Source organism: Lynx rufus, unplaced genomic scaffold (genome assembly GCF_022079265.1).
Source record: "Lynx rufus isolate CCGP_SWC_20201006 ecotype Redwood Valley unplaced genomic scaffold, mLynRuf1.p SCAF_9, whole genome shotgun sequence".
Classification (NCBI taxonomy): Eukaryota; Metazoa; Chordata; class Mammalia; order Carnivora; family Felidae; genus Lynx; species Lynx rufus.
Genome location: NW_025814897.1, coordinates 9,907,991 through 9,927,159, shown reverse-complemented (window position 1 = coordinate 9,927,159; position 19,169 = coordinate 9,907,991). Strand labels below are relative to the sequence as shown.

Here is a 19,169-nt window from a genome sequence, read left to right as displayed (position 1 = left end):
TGCTTTTGGGTCATTGTTGGCATAGTGAACATTCACACAGATAGTTCATGAACTTTCTGTGCCACTAACTTGATTCTGTTTGGAATTTTCCAGTGCTTGCATTGGCATAATGAGGAACAGGAGGGAAAAGACTTTACTAAATTCTTATCACAGATTTCTAGTCAAGGTGCTCTTATGCTGGGTGGACACAGAGTGGAAAACCTTCAAGACTTCATCCAAGCAAATGGCAACAACTTACAAGAGATCAAATTTCAGTGACTTGATTCTTTCTGAAGACGAAATGGGATTGTCTGTCTCTTCACTTTTGGGATAATTACATTTAACGCATTCTTCTTGTTTGTGACCAGTTCCTGACCCTTGGTTGGTCATTTCTTGATTGCCTCCTAATGATTATCCGGCACCATCGGGGCTCCCGCACGCTTGCTGTTTGTTTGGTCAGGCCCCGGCCACTTACTGTCTCCAACCACGTCTGGATGGGTTTGGACCCAGACAAGGAGTGGAGTGATTCTCTTGATGTTTACATGTATCTGTGTGTGTCTCCCTCCATGATTCCAAAGTTAAATGTACATGATTTGGAATACCTTATTTTATAAACACTCTGGGAGCTACACTGAGATGTCACCTAGTGAAAGCCACATATTCCTGGATACTGATGGTCTGCCTTAGTGTCTCCCATGAAAGGGGAGTGTGGAAGCTCAGGGTTCACGTAGAGGTTGTCTTGGGGTTTATTTGCTTGATTTTTGCTGTAATCATGTCCTTCGGAAACCTGAAACACAGATGCCACTTGCTGCTGGCGGGGTGTTGGAAGCTGACTGAATTTCAGTGGCTCACCATGGCAACTGCATTCAAACACCGCTCCTTCGCTCCCTCCCCCCACCTCCTTTCCTGGTCTCTCCACCAGAAGCTTAAAACTTAGTGCCTCCTGACAAGCAGTCGTTTTACTGCTTCGTTGTAAGATTGCCCTTTGTGTGTCTGCTGAGTAGAGAAACCACTGGTCGGCTTCTGGGAGGGATTCCTGCTCTCTAGCTGGCTCCGCTTTCAGCTCTGCTGACGTCTGGTCCTCGCTGCCTTGTGCCGCCGGTAGCTACCAACTGAAGCTTCCTTCCTAACGTCTTGGTGTGGGTGACGCTGGAGACTTACCGTTTGAAGTGTTTGTGTTTGTACTTTACGGTAAAACCTCGTTAATTTCTCCTGGAATTTAAGGTAATGAGCCAAGCCGAAGGGTTTGCTGAAGCAAATTAATACTATGTCAGGAAACCCATAGTATCTGAACTACTTCAATCTTTTTAAAAAGCTCTCTTTAAAAAGCCCCCTTTATCCAATTGATAGCCAGTTGATATGCCAATTACTGATCACTCTTTTCAGTTTTATTAAAAAAACTTCCATGAGGATCGTTACGGGTTACACCTTTTTTTTAGATGTATTCATTTTACTCTAGGTCCCTGAAATATTTATGTATTTCACCGAGAATATTGATACTTTTTCTTTGAGATTTCAAACTCGCCTTGTCCTAATAATTTTAATTAATGACGTTTCATTGTAGCTTATGTTTTGCTCCTCGTATGTTGCTGTGTGGTTTGCTTGTTTCCGTTTGGGTTTTTGAATTGTTTTCTTTCACTCACAACCTTGTGTAAACCCAGCGAACCCTGTCCTGTTCCGTGAAGGTGAAGACTTACTATAAAGGTCTGCACATGAAACCATTATGTAAAAAACCAAGTTGGACCAAATGCTTCCAGGTTTGTCATACCTTAGATAAACAGAACCTGACTCAGACAGTATCGGCCTGCATTTGAAACTGCCAGCTGCCTTCTAGGAAGTTTCTGTTTTATTACTTTTTGGGCCAAGGATTAAATCTATTGCTATGCAAAAAATTTTCCTGCATTCTCATTTTAATGTCTTTACTGTTACGCTGTAAACACTTTAATTTTAGTTTGATGGTTCTTTTTGTTCTCTGCAGGCTGTGTTCCACTTGGTGAATTGCATATTTGAGAGGCTATTGTCTCGGATTCTTGATTCTTGAAACAAAGTCACACAGCTATTGCTTTACTCTTTGGTTGGGAATGCCATTGGTTTGGGGACAGACTTTTAAATGCCTTTTAGACTTTAAGTGTACTCCTGGGGAGCCCTGAGCACTGGCCTCTCCCTCCAAGACTGGTCAAGAGGAGACAGAAGCCCTTGATTTCTCAAGCATGGGTCTGGGAGCTAAGCAGGGCTCTGTCATTTTGGGTGACCCCGTAGGGACTTGATTGACTTTCTGATTAAGCGATAGGGAATCCCTTCTGTTACTCAGGGGAGCTGTTCTCTGGCTCATAACTGGTCATATTGGCCATGGATTACTTTTCTTATCTTGATTTCATTAGAATGTCAGCCCCCAAAGTCTGGAAAGGCAGGGATTTTTGTCTATTTTTTTTGTCTTCTCCTGTATCGCCAGCACCTAGATCAGTGTCTGGCCTAACTAGAAGGTGCTCAATAAAAACATGTTGAATGAATTTCTAAAACCTGTCCTCTGATGTGTTGCGTGCGAAGAACGTGTTGTCGAAGGTACCAGACTGCGTCTCCTTCTCCCGCTGGCCCAGGAAGGACTGTACCACTCTTACGCGAGGGTTGGGCCCCCCTTCCTCAGGCCCCACTTTGGCAGCGGCCCCGCTGGGGTTGGCGTGATGGCCCCCAGTGTACGTTGCCGGGGAGGAGCGTAGTTTTTGTCCTGCCCCCTTGGCGTCCGTCCGTTCAGTCAGGGAGGAGAGTGGAGCAGAGACAGAACAGGCTTATGCCAGCATAGCGGTCCCCTCAACCACGGGATTCATCTGTGTGTTTCTTCCCACGTTTGTGTGGCTTCCCCGTCATAGGATCAAGAGGCCAGATCCTGTTTCTCTGCGCTGCTGCGAAGACAGCAACCTGAGGACGCGTCCTGTTTCATGAGAACGAACAGTTCAGTGTGTGGTTTTTGACAAGGGCTAGTTGCAGTGATGGCCCTTGGCTCATGGAGGTGCCCACGGCTTGGCCACTGGGCTGCGGGGCCCCGGGGTCTTTGCTGGACGGCTCGTCCTGATCAGCACAGCGGCCCGACCTTTGAGCTGTCTGGTCCAGGCCTCCGGGGTGCTCACTCAGACCTTCGGGGGAAACGGACGTGTCATTCCTGACGCAGAGGGGAGCCGCAGCGGTGCGTCCTCGGTGCGGCGTTACCCGTCACCGTGTTGCCGCGGAGTGGAAAGTCGATGCTTTCCTGGAGCACTCACGTGCCGGTGGCCCCCCAGGGACGGTGGGGCAGGGCCGCCAAACTCGCTGGGTGCGCGGCCCGCCTTCTTGCCTTGTACTGAGCTTGTGACGCTCTGGTCCCCCGCCCCGTGCTCTTCTCTTGAAGCCGCCTCCATCCGCTCTGCCTGGAGCCCAGAGAGCAGGAGCCGCCGCCTCAGTTTGAGGATGAAGTGCTTGTGCGCCGGTATGGGATCGTCTCCCTGGGATTTGTGTCACCGCCGCCATCTAGGGCCTTGCCCCTCTCTCCCGGTCACTCCTGTGGCGCCGGGCCTCTTTATGCCTACAGTGGTCCCACTATTCCCCGTTCGCCTCCATGAGCCCCCTGATTCCGGGAAACTACATAATGTTCGGTTGAGACGGCAGCCTTCTGGAGGACGGAGTTGACTCGCTGGGTAGTGAAGCCGACTCCTTCCCTTCTCCAGGTCTCTGAAGCTGACCCTCCCACTTCTGAGAGGAGCCTGGTCTTTTCTGTCCGGCCGGGGCTCTGCAGGCAGTGACCGCCGTGTGGGGGAGCACCCAGCTGGCACCCTAAGACCCCGTGGGGTGGCGCTCGGTGGCCCTTGAGGGACGGGCACCTTCAGTGAGGGTCTGCGGTGCTTCCTGGGCCCGGGTCCCCGGGGCCGTAGCAGTGCTGGGGCAGCTGGGGGCGGGGGGGGGGGGGTCCTGGCTGGGACGTGCTGGTGGGCGGGGCCCAGGGCCGGTTATGGGACTGCCGTCTGTGTCTCCAGTGGTGGCCCAGAGGCTGAGGAAGCCAGACTTCCCTGCGAAGGACAGTGAGGAGCCCAGCGCTCCTGGGGCCAAGAACCGCTTCCTGAGAGCCAGAGGGCCCGAAGAGGACCCAGGAAAGGTAAGCGCCACGGACACCTGGGCTGCAGGTGCGCGTGCAGGGTGGCCAGCGTGGCATGGTGCTGCAGCAGGGGGACGCAGAGTGGTACCTTTAATTCTCTTCAGGAGACCGATTTTTCCGGCCAACGGAGTGTGGTTTTAAAGCCTGTTGCCCTCCTCCTCGTCCTTCCTTCTGAGGGGCGGGGTGGGCTCTCCAGAGCTCTGGGGCTCCTGTGGCCACAGGCCTCCCGGCCGCCCTCCCCGGCAGAGGCAGCGAGGCTCACACAGAGGACGGGGTGGTTGGTGGAGTCGCCTCGGGAGATGCGGGTTGTTCCCCCTTCCCGTCAGAGACTGGTGGCCACTCTCACTTGCTACGGCTCCTCTCAGGCGGTTCTCTCCATTCAAGGGAAGCACCATGTCTGTCGCTTGCGCTGTGACGGGGCCCCAAGCCCCGTTTGAGGTCTGTCTAGGGGAGGTATACGGGAATTTTCAACTTGAGAGTAACTGCTCATTAATCGAAGCTGGTGCCAGCGCCTGCTCTGGGGCTTTTTGTTGGGAGTGTGGTGTATGGCTCACAAATCCAGCTGACTTGGAACAACACGGGTTGGGGTGCTGACCCCGCCCCCTCGGCCCTGCACAGTTGAAACTCCACATAGAACTTTGGACCCTCCAAACGTAGCTACTGATAGCCTTCTGTTGACCGGAAGCCTTGCCGACGACACCAGCAGTCGACGAACACGTATTTTGTGTGTATGTGTGTTATTTCTTACAGCCAGGTCTGCTAGAGAGGAGAACGCGTCTTAAAACCCTAAGAAAGGGAACTACACTCACACTGGATTTAGGGGAAACCCTGCGTGTAAGTGGACCCGCGCCGTGCCCACCCCGTGTGTCGGGGCAGAGGCCTCAGCCGCCCGCTCTTGAGCTCGGGCTGTGTGTGGTGGGTTGGGCACACGTCGGCCTCCTCATGCCTGCTGTGGTGGGTTTGCTTGGGGAACATTCTGACGTGGAAGGCTTGCCTTCCGAATCTCCCTGGCTTCTCCCTCGTTCTAAGTAGACTGAGGCCACGAGAATTTGGTCCTGTTGTCCAGGCCCCGCACTGCGGTCCTTCACCGTAGAGTGTTCTCCATTTCCTGTGGGCTGGAGCTGCCAGGCATGCCCGGTTCGGGCAGCTGCCCCCCACCCCCCGCCCCTCCCTGCCCCGCCGAGCTGTCGTGATGGTGGCTGCACCCCGGGCTGCGCTGGGGGACAGTGTCGCTCACAGCTGCAGCCGGCCGCGGGGCCCCGACACGCGCCTGAATGCTCGGCCCTTTGTGTCTCACGGAACTTGGCCTTTGGGAAGATGCCTTCGCCGAAGGGGCAGGACTGAGTCACATATTTTTAGGCCTATGCCTCAGCCTTGCTTGGGAAGAAAGGTGTTAGGTGTTTTCCTACAAAGTCAGGGGCAACTGGCCGTGCCACTAAATAAATGTAGCGCGCACGTCTGACCCGAGCGTGGGACGCTGGAGGCGACCTCGCCGTGGCCGACCTGCTCGGCTAAGTCGGCAGCCCCGCGATGGCCGCGTTAGCTGTCGTTCCTTGAACTTCGGGCCTCGCCAGCTGTGCGGACTCTCCTTCGGTCTTCACGGCCCTAAACGGGAGGTGCCGTTGGCTCCGTTTGTCGGCGGGTTGTGAGCCTCCCCCCAAGTCCTGTCTACTTCGGGGTCTCCTGGCATTGGAGGCTGCCGAGGCTGCAGATCACTGAACCCAGAAATACCCCCTGCCTTCCCTGCGTTCGTTTCTCTGAAGGAAAATGACCTGAGGGTGAGATGGAAGGAACTGAGTGTTGCCAGGCAGAGCCCTGCGTGTCAGGGGCCGGCAGCCAAGTGAGTGATCCAGGAAGTCATCCAACGCAAGCCAGAAATCGTTCTTAACCCCTCCCTCGCCGTCCGTGCCACTGGCCGCCCGGGTCGGCCTTGGGGCCTGGCGGGAGCCGTGGGGCATCCCTGTCGCCTGGGCCGGGGGAGGGGAGCCCGAGGCCAGAGCCGGTTCGGTTCCTCTGGTCGCAGGGTGCCCGCTCGGCCCTGCGCCTGCAGAGCAGATGTCTGTGCTGGACGTCACCCGTGCCCCCCTCCGCGCGGGACCCGCCGGGGAACAGCGTGGCCGCCTCGAGCTCCCGGCCCACCCCAGGTGCGCTCAGCTGCCTGGTCGTCGTGGCCGTGGCGGCGGCCGGGCCGTCCCCCTCCTGCCGGGCAGGGCTTCCCTCCAGGACGCTCTGCGGTCGCCCTGCGGTTGCCCTGTGGTGGGGCTGCCCTCCGTCAGGCGAGGGTTAACACAGGATTTGTTTATTGAATCACAAAGTAGCCGTCACATGATTTTAATCAAAACACCATTTCCCTGACAACAGTGATGTCAGTCCTGTTATTGCAGGAAGGAGCAGCTGTGAGGGACATTCGGTCTCCACGCGGCCGGGTTTGGAGACTCAAATCCAGGGAGGCATCCGTAGATAATGGTTGCGGGCGCCGACGTGCCGAATCCTCCTCTTCCTCCGCTCCCCTCGGTCCAGCAGTGCGTCCGGCACAGATCCCTCCTCCTGCACCCCTTTCTCCTTCCGCTCTTGTTTCCACTTGTGGTTTTCCCAGCTTTCCCGATTTCCCCCAGGCTTCGCGCCACCTGGGCCCCGAGGACCTCTGGCCTCTGGCCTGTCTTCCGTGCTCGAACTGGGCAGCTCCGGCTAGCCTGAGGTGGGGCCACCGGGCAGCTCAGTTGTCTGGGCTCTTGGGGCCAACCTCCTGCCTGTTCTGTCCTCATTCCCCCCGCCCGAGAGCTGCCCGGGGGCCTCCTGGGCCATCTCAGGAGCTCAGCTCTGGATGCCTGGAGGGAAGAGGCCCGGAGAGGTTGCCGGAGGCCTGGGCGTGGAGGACGCGCGCAGGAGACTGGAGCTCAGGAGGCCGGTTGGAGCTCTGGCCTCTTCCTGGCACCATCCCCACTGCTGGAGCTTGGGGCCGCCTGCCCCTCTGCCCAGGGGCTTGGCCTGAAAGTTGCAGGTGGATGACAAAGGCCTTCTTCTGGGTGGGATGTGGCTTCTCATGGATGCTCTTCCGGCCGTGGGACCTGTGGCTGGTGCTGCCCAGAACTCATGACCGAGAGTAGAGGAATCCAGGAACCAAAGTTCTCGGTTCTCAACCTGGAGCAGGTGCTCAGAATTGGGCAGCCACCCTCGGCCAGTGCCGAGGTCTCCCAGGTGTCCCACGCCCATGTGGGAGTCTGCTGTTGGGGGGTGAGGAGCTCAGCTAGAGCAAGACGGGTGGAGGGGAGACTGTATGACAAGCTGTTGAGGGGCTTTCTGCTTGGAGGGCCCGGCCCCCCTTGACCCTCACAGTAAAGCTAGGAGTTAAATCAGCTGGTGCGTGTCCCCGAGTTAGTCCTGGGAACAACGAGCCTTTGCCATGATGCGCTCAGGACCCTGGCGGGGCTGGCAGTGGTGTCTTGCCACCTCCCACGCTGTCTCTGGCACTGTCCGATGTCCCCTATCCCCGGCAGGCGCCGCTCTGCCTGGAGGGCCTTTCTGGTCGGGGGTGGGGACTCCAGCAGGTGAGCCTGGGGAAGCGACGCCCTGTTCTCCTGGCCGGGCCCTTCGGTCCCTGGGGCCTCTGTGCTGGCACAACGACCCTGCCCAACATGTGGGCTTCTCTGGTGACTCCAGGACAGCTCCAGTGGGTCTCATGCTGAGGAGGTGCCTGAGACTTCAGGGTCCCCTGCATGGTGTGCTTCTAGGAAAGGCCTCGGGGCCGCCTCCTCCATTCAGCTGGGCCCCACTCGCAGCTGCGCGGTGGCCCTGGCACAGTAACGGACTCAGTCCTGAGGGTCGGCATCCTCAGACCCGTCCCCTTACAGCATCTCAGGCCTCATTATTTCCTCCTCCTCTTTGAGGAGCAAGGAGAGATTGAGTCGGAAACTCTCAAAGCCTCCCTGATGCGGAGCTTGACCGGACTCTGCCTGCGAAGGAGCACGGGCGTGGGGTGCGAGGCCTTCCGTGCCTGGGCAGGGCCCAGACGTGTGGCGATGGTGGCGTGCTGGTGAGTGGACTGCAGACACCGTGCCCCTCTGCAAGTGCAGGCAGTGTTGGTGAGTCCCAGCCCCCACCGGGCCTGGCAGAGACCCCGGGTCTGGGGTTCAGCTCTCCCGAGGGGGCTCTCCCTCCTCCACGTGGGCCAAGACTTTGGCTCGCAAAGGCTGCAGAAGGGAAGGATGTCCTGGAGAATGTTTAAGTCAGGGGCCCGACTGGCTGGTTTCGGTTTCGGTCACTCTGTGCCAGCAGGTCTGTTGTTTTGGCTTGTGCCCTGGGCTGTTTTTGGCAACACGAGGATGATGGAGAAATTTGGTGGGAAAAGGGATAGTTTGCAAAACGCCATTACTGAAATTGAGTGCTTTCCTTTAAAAAAAAAAAAAAAGAGGCAGTTGAACCTCAGGGTCACCAAGTTCTTGGGTTGGCCAACGGGGGTAACAGCTCTCGAGGTCAGGACCGAGCACCTGCATGCGGTGCTGGGGCCGAACAGGTGGGCGCAGAGCGCCGTGCTCTCTTGCTGTGCGTGGCCGCCCCTGCGGTCGCAGGCGATCCCCGCGTGGGAGCTCAGTTCTGCAGCATGGGCTCCGCTGCGACGGTTTGAGTGAAACCAAATCCCCGTTGAACTCGCTGCCGGAAAGCGGGATTTCGCGCTGCCCTTTCACTCGGGGTCTACTCGCGGTGCCTCGCAAAGGGATTCTCCGGCACCGGAGGGCGCCGGGGCGGTGTGCGCGCCAGCAGCGGGCGGAGGGCTCCTCGGGCCAAGAGACGGGCCACTGTGGCCTCGCAGCGGGGGCTTGCGGCACCCCACCCCTCCCCCCAGTTGCTCTGCAGCTTGAACTGGGGGAGCCCGAGGCGCCCGCCCCCCTCCTCGGCCGGCCTCCGTCTCGGAGACTCCGGGAGAGCCAGGCAGCGCGGCCCAGGCGGCGGGCTGTGGTCAGCCTGTCCCCGCCAGCCTTCTGCAGTGGCTGACATGGACTCGGGCGATCTCAGAGCAAGGTATTATTTACCCTGCTGACGTCAATGAGAACATATTATCCGCTGTCCTTTTCTGGAGCCTGAAATGGGCACCAGAGCTCAGGGAACACAGCCACCTTCCAGACTTCAAATAAATTCCACTCAAGGCCCGATGAGGTAAAGGCCCCATCTCGTCCGTCTGACATTCAGATCACCCAGGCTCTTAGAAAACAAGTTGTTTTTATTTTAGTTCAATTTTATGTTGGAAACATAAAAACAGTACATTTTCTTCGCAGAAAATTACCCCCTTTAAATTACCATTTGATAACAAAGATCATTTATTAAACTGCATTTTAGGCAATTTTCTAACAGTGAGGGACAGGTTACATTTTGATTTTTTTTTTTTTCCACATTGGAGCTATTATGATTTGCACTCAAAATACCAAAGCTATTGAACTCACCATTTTTTCTTAGTAACTTAAAAAAAAAAGCACACAGAAAAAATAACTACAATTAGATTTTTATCAAAAGGAACTCTTTCACAAAACCAAAGACCAACCCTCCTCCTTTCAGAAATAAGCAAATAATCTTGCCCTTTCCACAAAGTGCAAATATCTCGATCACTTTTATTTCTTAAATTGCAGTCCCCAAAGAGAAGTGGACCTTTTCTTTCTGCTTCTTTTCCCTTCGGAGATCTTGGCCAAGGCGGGTTTCTTTCACCCCTAGTGGGAAGCCATGGCCACTCGCATGGCCTTGATGGAGATGTTGAACCGGCACACACATCAGCCAGCCAGCAGCCGTCCGGGTTTTCACTGTTGGCTCATGCGACCGTATCCTAGGCCGGGGTCGTGTTTCTCCAGGGTGCTGTTTTGTACTTCCTCTTTCACAGCTCCCCTCTACCCACCCACCCTGCCTCTGTTCAGAGTGGGTTATCTTTTTTCATCCCTAAAAGTGTCTAATCAACACTTGTGTCTGACGGACCTTCCCTGTAAAGAAATGGTAAGGTCCCTCCTCGAGGCCAGGCAGCTTTCCAGATTGTTCTCCAAGGGCCTCCCTGGGGCTGAGCCTGGGGGGGGTGGGGTGAGCAGAGGCTCCGCCGTCAGGGCAGGGTGGGCACTGCCACCATCCATCCACTCCTCCTACTCCTCTAGGAAGTGAGCGTCATGCGACTAGAAGGAACCAGACATGCGGGCTGGGAGTCTGACCTCCGGTGGTTAAGCGGGCCCTTGAAGGATGCGGGGTCCAGGGCTGTAGCCTGTCCCTGCAGGCGCCTCTTCCCCGAAGCCAGGCGGCTGCCAAGGGGAGAATCTGGTTGCAGGGCCAGAGCCCCCTTCAGCTGCTACTTTGCTAAGATGGGGCTCTGTTGGTGGGCTCACTAGGAGAGTCCAATGCTACCGCGGTGGGGGTGGGGGGGGAAGAGCCTGCGCGAGGAGCTGGAAAACCCCAGAGCCTGTCCTGGCCCCTCCTGCACGGGCTCTGCTCGCTCGGTCCGGTCACCTCAACTTTGAAGAGCCTTGGTTTCCTCAGCTGTGGGAGGTGAGCCTGTGTCCAGCTAACTTGATAGACTGGTTGTGAAATGTGTGTGGATTAATGTACACACGTTCTCACGCAGGGGAGCTGAGGGCCGGGGTGGGCACCGGCAGGGCTCCCGGCTGCGGGGTGGGGTGTGAGCGGGAGGCTCCGTGTGGGGGTAGGACACCTGCCTGCGCCCCCACCCCTTCCGGGCCACCGGCCGAGCAGGGCCACACCACTGCGCCTGGCAGAGGACGTACGTCCATGAAAAAAAGGTTTTTGTCTGGTTCAGAAACACAGACAGCTGATGCTGCTCTTGTCTTTCACCCTTCTGAAGATGTTTTGGGAAGTTTTTGTAGACTTAACACGGTGATCAAAGATTCTTGCCTATACAATGACTCCAACTTACTACCTGTTCTCCAGTTTTTACCTTTGATGTCTAGGTACAGAGAGAGAGCGCGGCTCGGGCGGCTTCGGAGGAGGCAGTAGAGATGGCCCGGTTTAGGGGTACAGATGTGGCCAAGGTAAGCCCCCCACACGGGTCCGAGGACGCGCTGTACGGTCTCTAGAGGAGGAGGAACGTGAAAGAGGTCTGGAGTAGGATATCCTCTAAACCAAAAGGGTGCTTACGTGTTACTGTTGACAGAAGCTCTTAAACGTGATCCATGGACTCGCGCGGCGACCCCTGTACTTAAGTACCATGGCCTAGAGATGGGGAGGGCCCCGCCCGGGAAACCACTCATCTGATGTATCCACGTCCCTGAGCTCGTGGCCCTTCCCCGTGGTTTCTGGTTGGCCCCCCAGGCACCCCCTGGCTGCATACACCCGCTTCTTCCCGATTCCGGGTGCCCCCCGCTCCCCCCTGAGGTGCTAATGACAGCGTGGGGACAGAGGGGGAGAGGCCTGGGGGTGGCGGGAGAGTGGCCCGTTTCCTCCCCAGAAGGGCACACGCCCTGTCCCACCTGACTCAGGAAACAGCCTAAGTCCCCAGCCGGGCTTGAGTTCTGAGGGACAGAGGGAGTCTGACTTTCTCTTTCCGAGGGGGAGGAAGAGTTTGGTACAGGGTCCTTGGTGCCAGGTCTTAGTCCTCCTCCGTGGGCCCCAGACGTTAAGTGGATAGCGGAGACGGGGCGCTGCCGAGAACCTTCTGCCCCGTTCTCAAGATACCGCGAGGGCAGTGCCCGCTGGGGGTGGGGGGTCAGTGTAGCCCCCCAGGGCCTTTAAAAGGGAGGATTTCTGTTGTGGTAACACGGCGTACTTGCCTTACAGGGACCAGCATATCAGTTGCATGTAAATCCCAGAGACTCACTTGCCCAGCTGGAAATTGCAGACCTAGTGCATTTCTCCCAAAGCAGAGACTGATACCCCTGGATTAAAAAAAGAACATAAAAAATAAAAGTACCACGCGTATTGCACTTTTTGCCGAATGACATTTTTACCTCACGTTCATCTCACCAAAGTCTCTTCAGAGGAGCCTGGTTTACAAGACAATAAAGCTAATGATTACTATACAGTAGTGCACACACTGCTAACGTGAAACAGACTGGAAAGAGGATTTCAAAGAGGCCTCATAAACAGAGCAATACGAAGCCTTCTTCGTGTCATCTTAGTGTGTGTGAAAACTCGGAAGCGTACAGAGGTCACTACTTAGGGGACAGATCACACGGGGCTGGGAAAACACTTGACCACCACCAGTCTCCACTCACCAGCTTACATTTCAGTCAAGACGATCGTTGTGGAATTTATTGATTGCTGCTTGAAATGAGGAAAGCAAACAGGAGCTTACGACACGGGTCCGGCAGAGTGGTTCACGCTGTTCCCAGACCTGGTGGCTGCTGGGACTGTCCCCCCGGGCCGGCCTCACCTGTCAGCCACAGCTCAGAGGTTTCCCAGGCCCATGGCCCAGGGCCTCTGTGTCCACCTCTAAGTAACATTCTTGCGATCCCAGTTTCAGGCCGGAAGGCATTTTAATTTCACAAATACTACAGCGCTTCTGTAGATTTTGGAAAAAAATCCTTTAGTCTAAAATCAAACCGTGTTTCATAACTGGCTTATTTTGCAGACTGAAAACAGGTTAGAGATGGTAACACAAGCATCGCTTAAATGAAACGATGTTCTCTATCTTCTGAAACCATGAATCTGAAGCACGAGGAGGAATAATCCACAGAATGAACAGAATTCATTCCTCCTGGGTTTTCATGAGTTGTGGCCATCAAAAAAACAACAGTCCTCCACCGCACCCTCTCTTGCTAACCCCGGACCCTCACCCCACCCCCTGCAGAGCGCCTCCCTGATACCAGGCTAGGGGCTTCTCACCTGCTCGGGCAGACTACAAAGAGGAAAGGCAACTTAAAGGTGTTTCTAGATGCAGCATCAGTGTAGTGTCTCTCTTTGTGCTTTGTGACGCTTTGTGCTCAGCCCAGTCACCTGCTGCTAGGACAGGCCGGGCTACAGGACAAACGACCGTCTGTCAGGAACGCTGGGTGGTTACTCGCTCCTACTAGGTACACAATGAACTAGTTGGTGCATCTAGCTTTGACTTCCTCTGATGAGTGAATTGGAAGGGTTAAGGTTACGTTTCGCTAGTCCTAGAACGTGTTTGGCAGATGGTCTGCTAGATGGTTAACACATCTGTGGTTCTGAATATTGCTGTAATACTTGAACATTTCATTACAAGTTAAAACTTTGAAGGAAATGAAGAACGCGATTCCCACATGGTGGAAAACAAACTCCGAAGGGACTTTGGATTCAGCCTTGACATAAATGGCAAACTGTTGGTTTCTACAGAAAAGAAAGAATTAAAGCACGGTCTGGGCAAAAAGGCACGGCACTACCACTTCACATGGGAGATCGAAGTTCATTTTTCTTGTCCTTAGAATTGCTAAGCCCTACATGAAACTGTCCAAATGTACAAAGCTCCATAAACTACTAGCAACATAGAGTATAAAGTCAAAGTAGTGACTACATTTTAAAAGAGCCGCAAGGCCCTCTGAAGACTGACCGCCCGGGAGCAGCGGTCTCCACAGAAGACTCTGCCGGAAGAGCCCGTCCTCCCCTGGCCCAGGGCCGGTGCTCCCCGGTCTCCACTGCGGTGGGTCTCATGGTTCTACAGGTGACAGAGTAGGAGCCCCAGAAACCTCTGAAAAGGGAGGGGGTGGGGGAGTCACTGCTCCGGGTGGAGACGACTGCCAGTATCAAGGCTCAGTCCCGGCTGTCACTCAGCAGCCCCTGAAACAAAGCTCACGTCCCCCTGCTTTGCAGTGGTCTTGGGGACGACCTGCATCAGCAGCTTCAAACTTAGGATCCGGTGACCGAGCACAGTTTTCCTTCCTATGCGTCAAATCCCACTACGTATTCTTGACCTGCCTGAACACGACGGGCTGTCGCTTGGCTTCGGTGAAAAATATATTGCATTTTTTTTGTGTTTCGTTTTGCCCAGATCTAATGGCACACAGCTGTTCACCAAGGTTTCCCCCGATAACGAACTGCTGTAGGTCTACAGGAAACCTAGGTCTGGATGTCTCATGACAACACCTGTCAGCGCCTCCCACCAGCGTTTCTCCACTTGATCTAAGGGCACGGGCTTCAGCTCCGACGTGTTCCAGCCCCTCGCCCCACAAGACCGCGGTGAGACCGAGCCAAGAGGAAGCGCTGCGCGCCGGGCCAGGCCCTCTTGGTTCCAGTTGGGCAACGTGGTTTTCTCCCTTTGGGAGAGGGCAGGAAAGTAAGCTTGACACTTAAAAGGCTGGAAAAAAAAAGAAACCCACATTCTTCCCTCACTTGAGCCGCCTCACTTCCTGCGCTCGGGTCAATTTACCAGGACGTAGCCCCCGTGCTGTGGGTCCACAGCCTCCAGCATCTCACAATCGAAGAGTCCAGGGAACTCGGCGAGAGCCAGGGGGTCGTAGCTGGAGGCGGCCTCCTGCAGTCCTGAGCTCCTGGGACAGTCCTGTGCCGCGAGGCCGCTCTGCGCGGCGCCATCCATGGGGTACTGACAGGGCGGGGGATAGTCCGGCTCAGGGGAGGCCGCCCCCGGCAGCTCGCAAGTCTGATAGGGGAAGCGGAGGGGCGCGGGGGCGGCTCCCGCCTGCGGGGGCGGCGGCGGGGGCGGCGGGGGCGGCGGCTGCTGCTGCTGCTGCTGCTGCTGCTGCAGGTGCACGGGCAGCGCAGGGGCCCGGGGCCCGGGCGAGGAGGGCAGGGGCCGCAGCCGCAGGTCCTCGTACTGGTGGCCGAGGAAGGGGCTGTACTGCATCTGCTCCGGGGCGGGTTCCAGGACGGGGCTCAGGGGCTGGGCCAGGCCGAAGGGCGGGGGCGGCGGCGCCTGCGCAGACGCCTCCTGGCGGGGAAGGGGCGGCGGGAACGGGCTCTCCGCTATCTGCATCTGATTAAAATAGGCCTGCAGCTGAGACTGTTTCTGCAGAAAGAGTCGCTTCTGGTGGAGTCTAAATTGGCAACAGCAAAAGAAAGAAGTTTAAATCTTCCTCAGGGAGAGCAATTTTAATATAAATCCAGGATCAGTCATTCGCTTCCGTCCCTCCCGCTTCTGTTGTCCGCGCAGGAAAAAAACGGGACAGGAACCGACTGTTTGGTTTCTTCTACCTCCTACTTTCTGTCCCCCGATCCTGATCCCTCAGTGCTGAAGTGCACACACTTTTTGTCTAAGACTGAGCTTTTCTCCCCGTGAAGCAAGAGGCACCTTTCCCACCTGGGGTGTTTCAAAGTGGGGGTGGGGGGTTCCCCACCCAGCTGGCCTCTGGGGGCAGCTGCAGGTTGACGGATTAGGGTGACTCCTGGTCAGGCGTGAGGGCACGGATTACCACCCGGGGAGATGAAGTATAACCCACTCAAGCTGCTTTAGGTCACAGATTCTGAAAGCTTAGGTCTATTCAAACCCCAAAGGGTAAGGTAACAGCACACTTCGGCCGCCGTCTCCTGCCGCCAGTATCCCGGGACACTGGAACATCTAGCTCAGTCATCACTTCTTGAAACCTATTTTCTACTTAGCAGAGGCAAATGCCATCCCGAGCGGGGAAGGACGCCACCTCCAGCGACCTCCCTGTCTCACCTGTGTTCCTGCAGCTGCTGTTCCAGGCTCCGCGGGGCTTCCTTACAATAAAGCTGACAGGTGTTCTGGGCTTTGGACAGAAGGCTGGGCTTCTGGAAGAGCAGAAAAAGAATTAGGAGCACGACACTATGATGTCACCTAGGATGCAGTGACCACACGGTAGGCTTGCCCGGAGTTGCCCAGAGGACGAAGTCAACCGTGTCCTCCAGAATCTGCGCGGGGTAATAAGGGCACAGACACTTCCTCCCTGAGACCCGGGGCGGGGAGCCGTGCGGCCCAGTGGCCCTGCACCAGCAGGCCTGTGTGGTGTCCGCTTGACCAGTGTGGCTTTTCCATTTCTAAGAGTCCTCTAGAACTGTAAGGGTCGTGGAGATTTAAAACTGAAAAGGTTGAGTTAAATGTTGACAGCCAAGATCTTAGTGCCTGCTGAATAAACTGGGATCTTTGTGTATCAATTTTAAAGATTTTCAGGCATCAGTGCACAGAACTAAAATTTTGTTGCCTTGAGATTTCTATTACTCACTACGATGCATAACATTAGGAGCAAAGAAACCGGGTTTCTGACTCCTACCGGTGGCCTGATTCTTGCCTGGAGCCTGAGGACAAATCCTTTTCTGCTGTCAATACAAGCACGAGGCTAAGTCTGAACAGGTTTCTAGAAACTACAGATTCAGAGTCCATCTACCAGCCTATAGACAATACAGCATCTCCCCTGAAAAGTCACCAAGCAAAAAAGGTTTCTGCTGTGCTGCAAAGCAGATTCTGGGCGAGCACAGTGAGCGGCAGTAACAAGGGGAACGTCGCACCTGGAGTCTGTGCTGTAGGTACTGGGCCTCCAGGCTTTGCCGTGGGGACAGCTGAGGACGCACACTGCTGGGGACAGTGGAGACCGTTTTCTGCTGCTGAGAAACTTCCTCCTGAGGAGCAAGGGGGATGGAAATATTTTCAATTCTCCATGTGGGAGAAAGTTTTAGTTCTGTGTTTAAGCACCTTGGCAAATGTCCGACAGGAACTCCAACTCTGTCAGACTTAATACCTAACGCTTTTTATGTAACTAGTAGGCTGAAGGTTAATCACTTGGCAAAAAAAGGTATCCACGTATCGTCTGTAGTAGACGATTACCCAGTCAGTACTGTGGCGAAGGCGCCTGACAGCAACAGGCCAGTACATTCATGTGACCATTAAATGCTGTAATACCCGTGATGCACCGAAAATAGGCGCAAACTAAAATTTATTGGGTAACCAATATTTTTTGGTATTTTTAGCATAAATAATCCACTTAAAATATTTAATGAAGTGACATCAAAAGTAATGGCATGGGAGCCTGAGTGGTTCCGTCAGTTGAAGCGTTGGACTCTTGGTTTTGGCTGAGGTCATGATCTCAGGGTTCGTGAGTTCGAGCCCCACATCAGCCTCTGGGCTGACAGTGCAGAGCCTGCCTCGGGTTCTCTCTCCCTCTCTCTCTGCCCTTCCCCTGCTCTCTCACACACACATTCTCTCTCTCTCTCTCAAAATAAATAAACTTAAAAAAAAAAAACCAATGGCCAGAAACTTCACATTCATGTGAGTTACTGTTTTTGTGTGTAGGCATGGGGGAGGGGAGCTCAAGGGACACTGTAAGAAGTCGTTCATATAACATCTGCCATATGAACCAAACATAGCTTGAGACTCTCTACACCTCCTTAGGGCAGTCGTCACCTGGGCCAGCGGGGGTGGGTCTAGCCTGTCAGTGGCAGGTGGCAGCAACAAGGAAAGGTTCTGGGCTGTGAGTTCTCCAAAACGACCTGTTTGCTCCGGGACTGGAATCGAGCTTCTAAACGAAACGACACACCCTTCAGGACACACTCCTGCCTCATCCTCAGAGAGCCCCCGTGGGAGGGGCCCGGGGCACCCACCTGAGGGCAAGCGCCAGCAAGGTCCTGGAGCTGGGGTGCCACTGGGGCCAAGTCCTGGTCTGCCTCTGGCCCGAGCTGTTCATACAGCAGCTGCACTTTGTTCAACTCTAGGATTCCTTTGGTTCTAGCCAGATTCTGAAGATGTTGTCTAAATGCCACAATTCCTGAAAGAAAGAACGATGACCAGACATTGAAATACAACACAAGGCCTTCCAGTGATGAGACATGTGAAACCAACGTAGTCACAAACCCCCTCAAGTCCTGCCACAGGAGAGTTTTACGAGCCCCAGTCACCTTGGGTGAGGGAGGTATCCGACGCCCTGCGGCCCTCTCTGAAGCTCACTGGTGACCTGTTGTGAGCCTCTCGCTTCTGGGAGCTCAAAGCCTGCATGGCTGGGTTGGCAGGTCTCAGGCTGATGAAGGGAGAGGTCATGCGTGGGGACGGCTGATTGGCTAACATGATGTCCTTAAGGGAAGGGTTGTCCTCCAGAAAGTTCAGGTCCCTCTGAACAGACCCCATCTCATACTCAGAGTCCACACTGTCAAGGGAGGGGTTGTCACTCATGGAGAAAATTTTCCCTTTAAGAGAAAAAAAAGAAAAAAAAAAAAAAGACCAAACCAAAAGATATATGGCCAGCAGCAAACAGCACCTTCTTTGAACATGGAATACAAAGCACAACTAGCTTGAGTTTGCACAGCTCCGACATTCTTAGTCTCCAATCTCCACCCAAAACACTCTTCCAGAAACTTTTTCCATGTCAATTTAATCAGCTTCGAATTTAGTGGGGTGTGTGCCCGTAAGATCTCTGACACCCCAGAGAGTCCAGAGTCCTTGATGGATTGCAGCGCGCCCACGTGACTCTTGGGAGCTGGGGACCGGCTCAGACGTATTTCACTTGACTCTTTGCGGCTGCTGACCAGGCCTAATCCTACAGCCCACTGAGCCTGCTCCGTAAAGGACTAAGGCGTAGGCAGCATCCTGAGTGGTGGGGTCACTGCGATTTCTTGGGAGACGAGCAAGGTTCGGGCTGGGAAGACTCACCCGGCGCCTACTGACAGCCTACCTGAACCAGGCACCACGACCAGCTGATTGGTCACTTCTGACAGAGTGTGCCGTCTCTGCCCACCGCGCGTGGACTGGAACGCGTCGAAGGCCTGGCTGGGGTCTTCCTCAGCCTCCCCCTCCGTCTCCAGCCCCTCATCGATAGACGTCTCCATCATGTTGCTGGGCAACGACTGGCACCCCTTCCTCACGAGGACGGGAGGCACAGGGTCCAGCAGGCAGCCATTAACCTAAATGTCGGCGTGACGAGAAACTATCAGTTGCTGCTCTGCTGAGACGTCAAAAACAAAAAGACAAAAAAACAAAACAAAAAAACCCAACGAACCACACAGGAAAAAAATGGCAAGACTTGGGGCACTAGAGATTAAGTAAAATATTAAAAATGCACAGATCTGCTGCTCATGACAACATGTACGTGAAGAGTAAGGGCAAGTCAGCTGCAGAGCTCAGAGACAGAAGCCCTTTATGGCCCGAACCGGCACTACCCCCCCCCCCCCAGGTTTGTTAGTCATCATTATTACAGTCAACAGTTTTTTTAGTGACTTCCAGATGAGC

At 55.0% G+C, this 19,169-nt stretch overlaps 2 protein-coding genes across 4 annotated transcripts in view; one reads left to right on the top strand and one right to left on the bottom strand.

Annotated features, from left to right (window-relative positions):
* The window catches only part of PPP2R1B (protein phosphatase 2 scaffold subunit Abeta), a 34,385-nt gene extending 21,537 nt beyond the window's left edge, over nucleotides 1-12,848 (top strand). The window contains exons 15-17 of one of the 3 annotated variants that reach the window (XM_047070060.1): nucleotides 3,984-4,102; nucleotides 11,035-11,115; nucleotides 11,861-12,848. In XM_047070060.1, coding sequence (XP_046926016.1) covers nucleotides 3,984-4,102; nucleotides 11,035-11,115; nucleotides 11,861-11,953 — 293 coding nt within the window. In that variant the 3' untranslated portion in view covers nucleotides 11,954-12,848. Of the gene's footprint in view, nucleotides 1-93; nucleotides 2,490-3,983; nucleotides 4,103-11,014; nucleotides 11,116-11,860 lie in introns of those variants that run through there. The other 2 variants (XM_047070061.1, XM_047070059.1) reach the window with 2 other exon arrangements.
* SIK2 (salt inducible kinase 2) overlaps nucleotides 9,303-19,169 on the bottom strand; it is a 123,119-nt gene continuing 113,252 nt past the window's right edge. The window contains exons 10-15 of the mRNA XM_047070058.1: nucleotides 18,616-18,844; nucleotides 17,846-18,130; nucleotides 17,552-17,715; nucleotides 16,463-16,573; nucleotides 15,657-15,748; nucleotides 9,303-15,033 (exon numbers count right to left, since the gene is read on the bottom strand). Of these exons, the coding sequence (XP_046926014.1) occupies nucleotides 14,400-15,033; nucleotides 15,657-15,748; nucleotides 16,463-16,573; nucleotides 17,552-17,715; nucleotides 17,846-18,130; nucleotides 18,616-18,844 (1,515 nt within the window). The 3' untranslated portion in view covers nucleotides 9,303-14,399. The remainder of the gene's footprint in view (nucleotides 15,034-15,656; nucleotides 15,749-16,462; nucleotides 16,574-17,551; nucleotides 17,716-17,845; nucleotides 18,131-18,615; nucleotides 18,845-19,169) is intronic.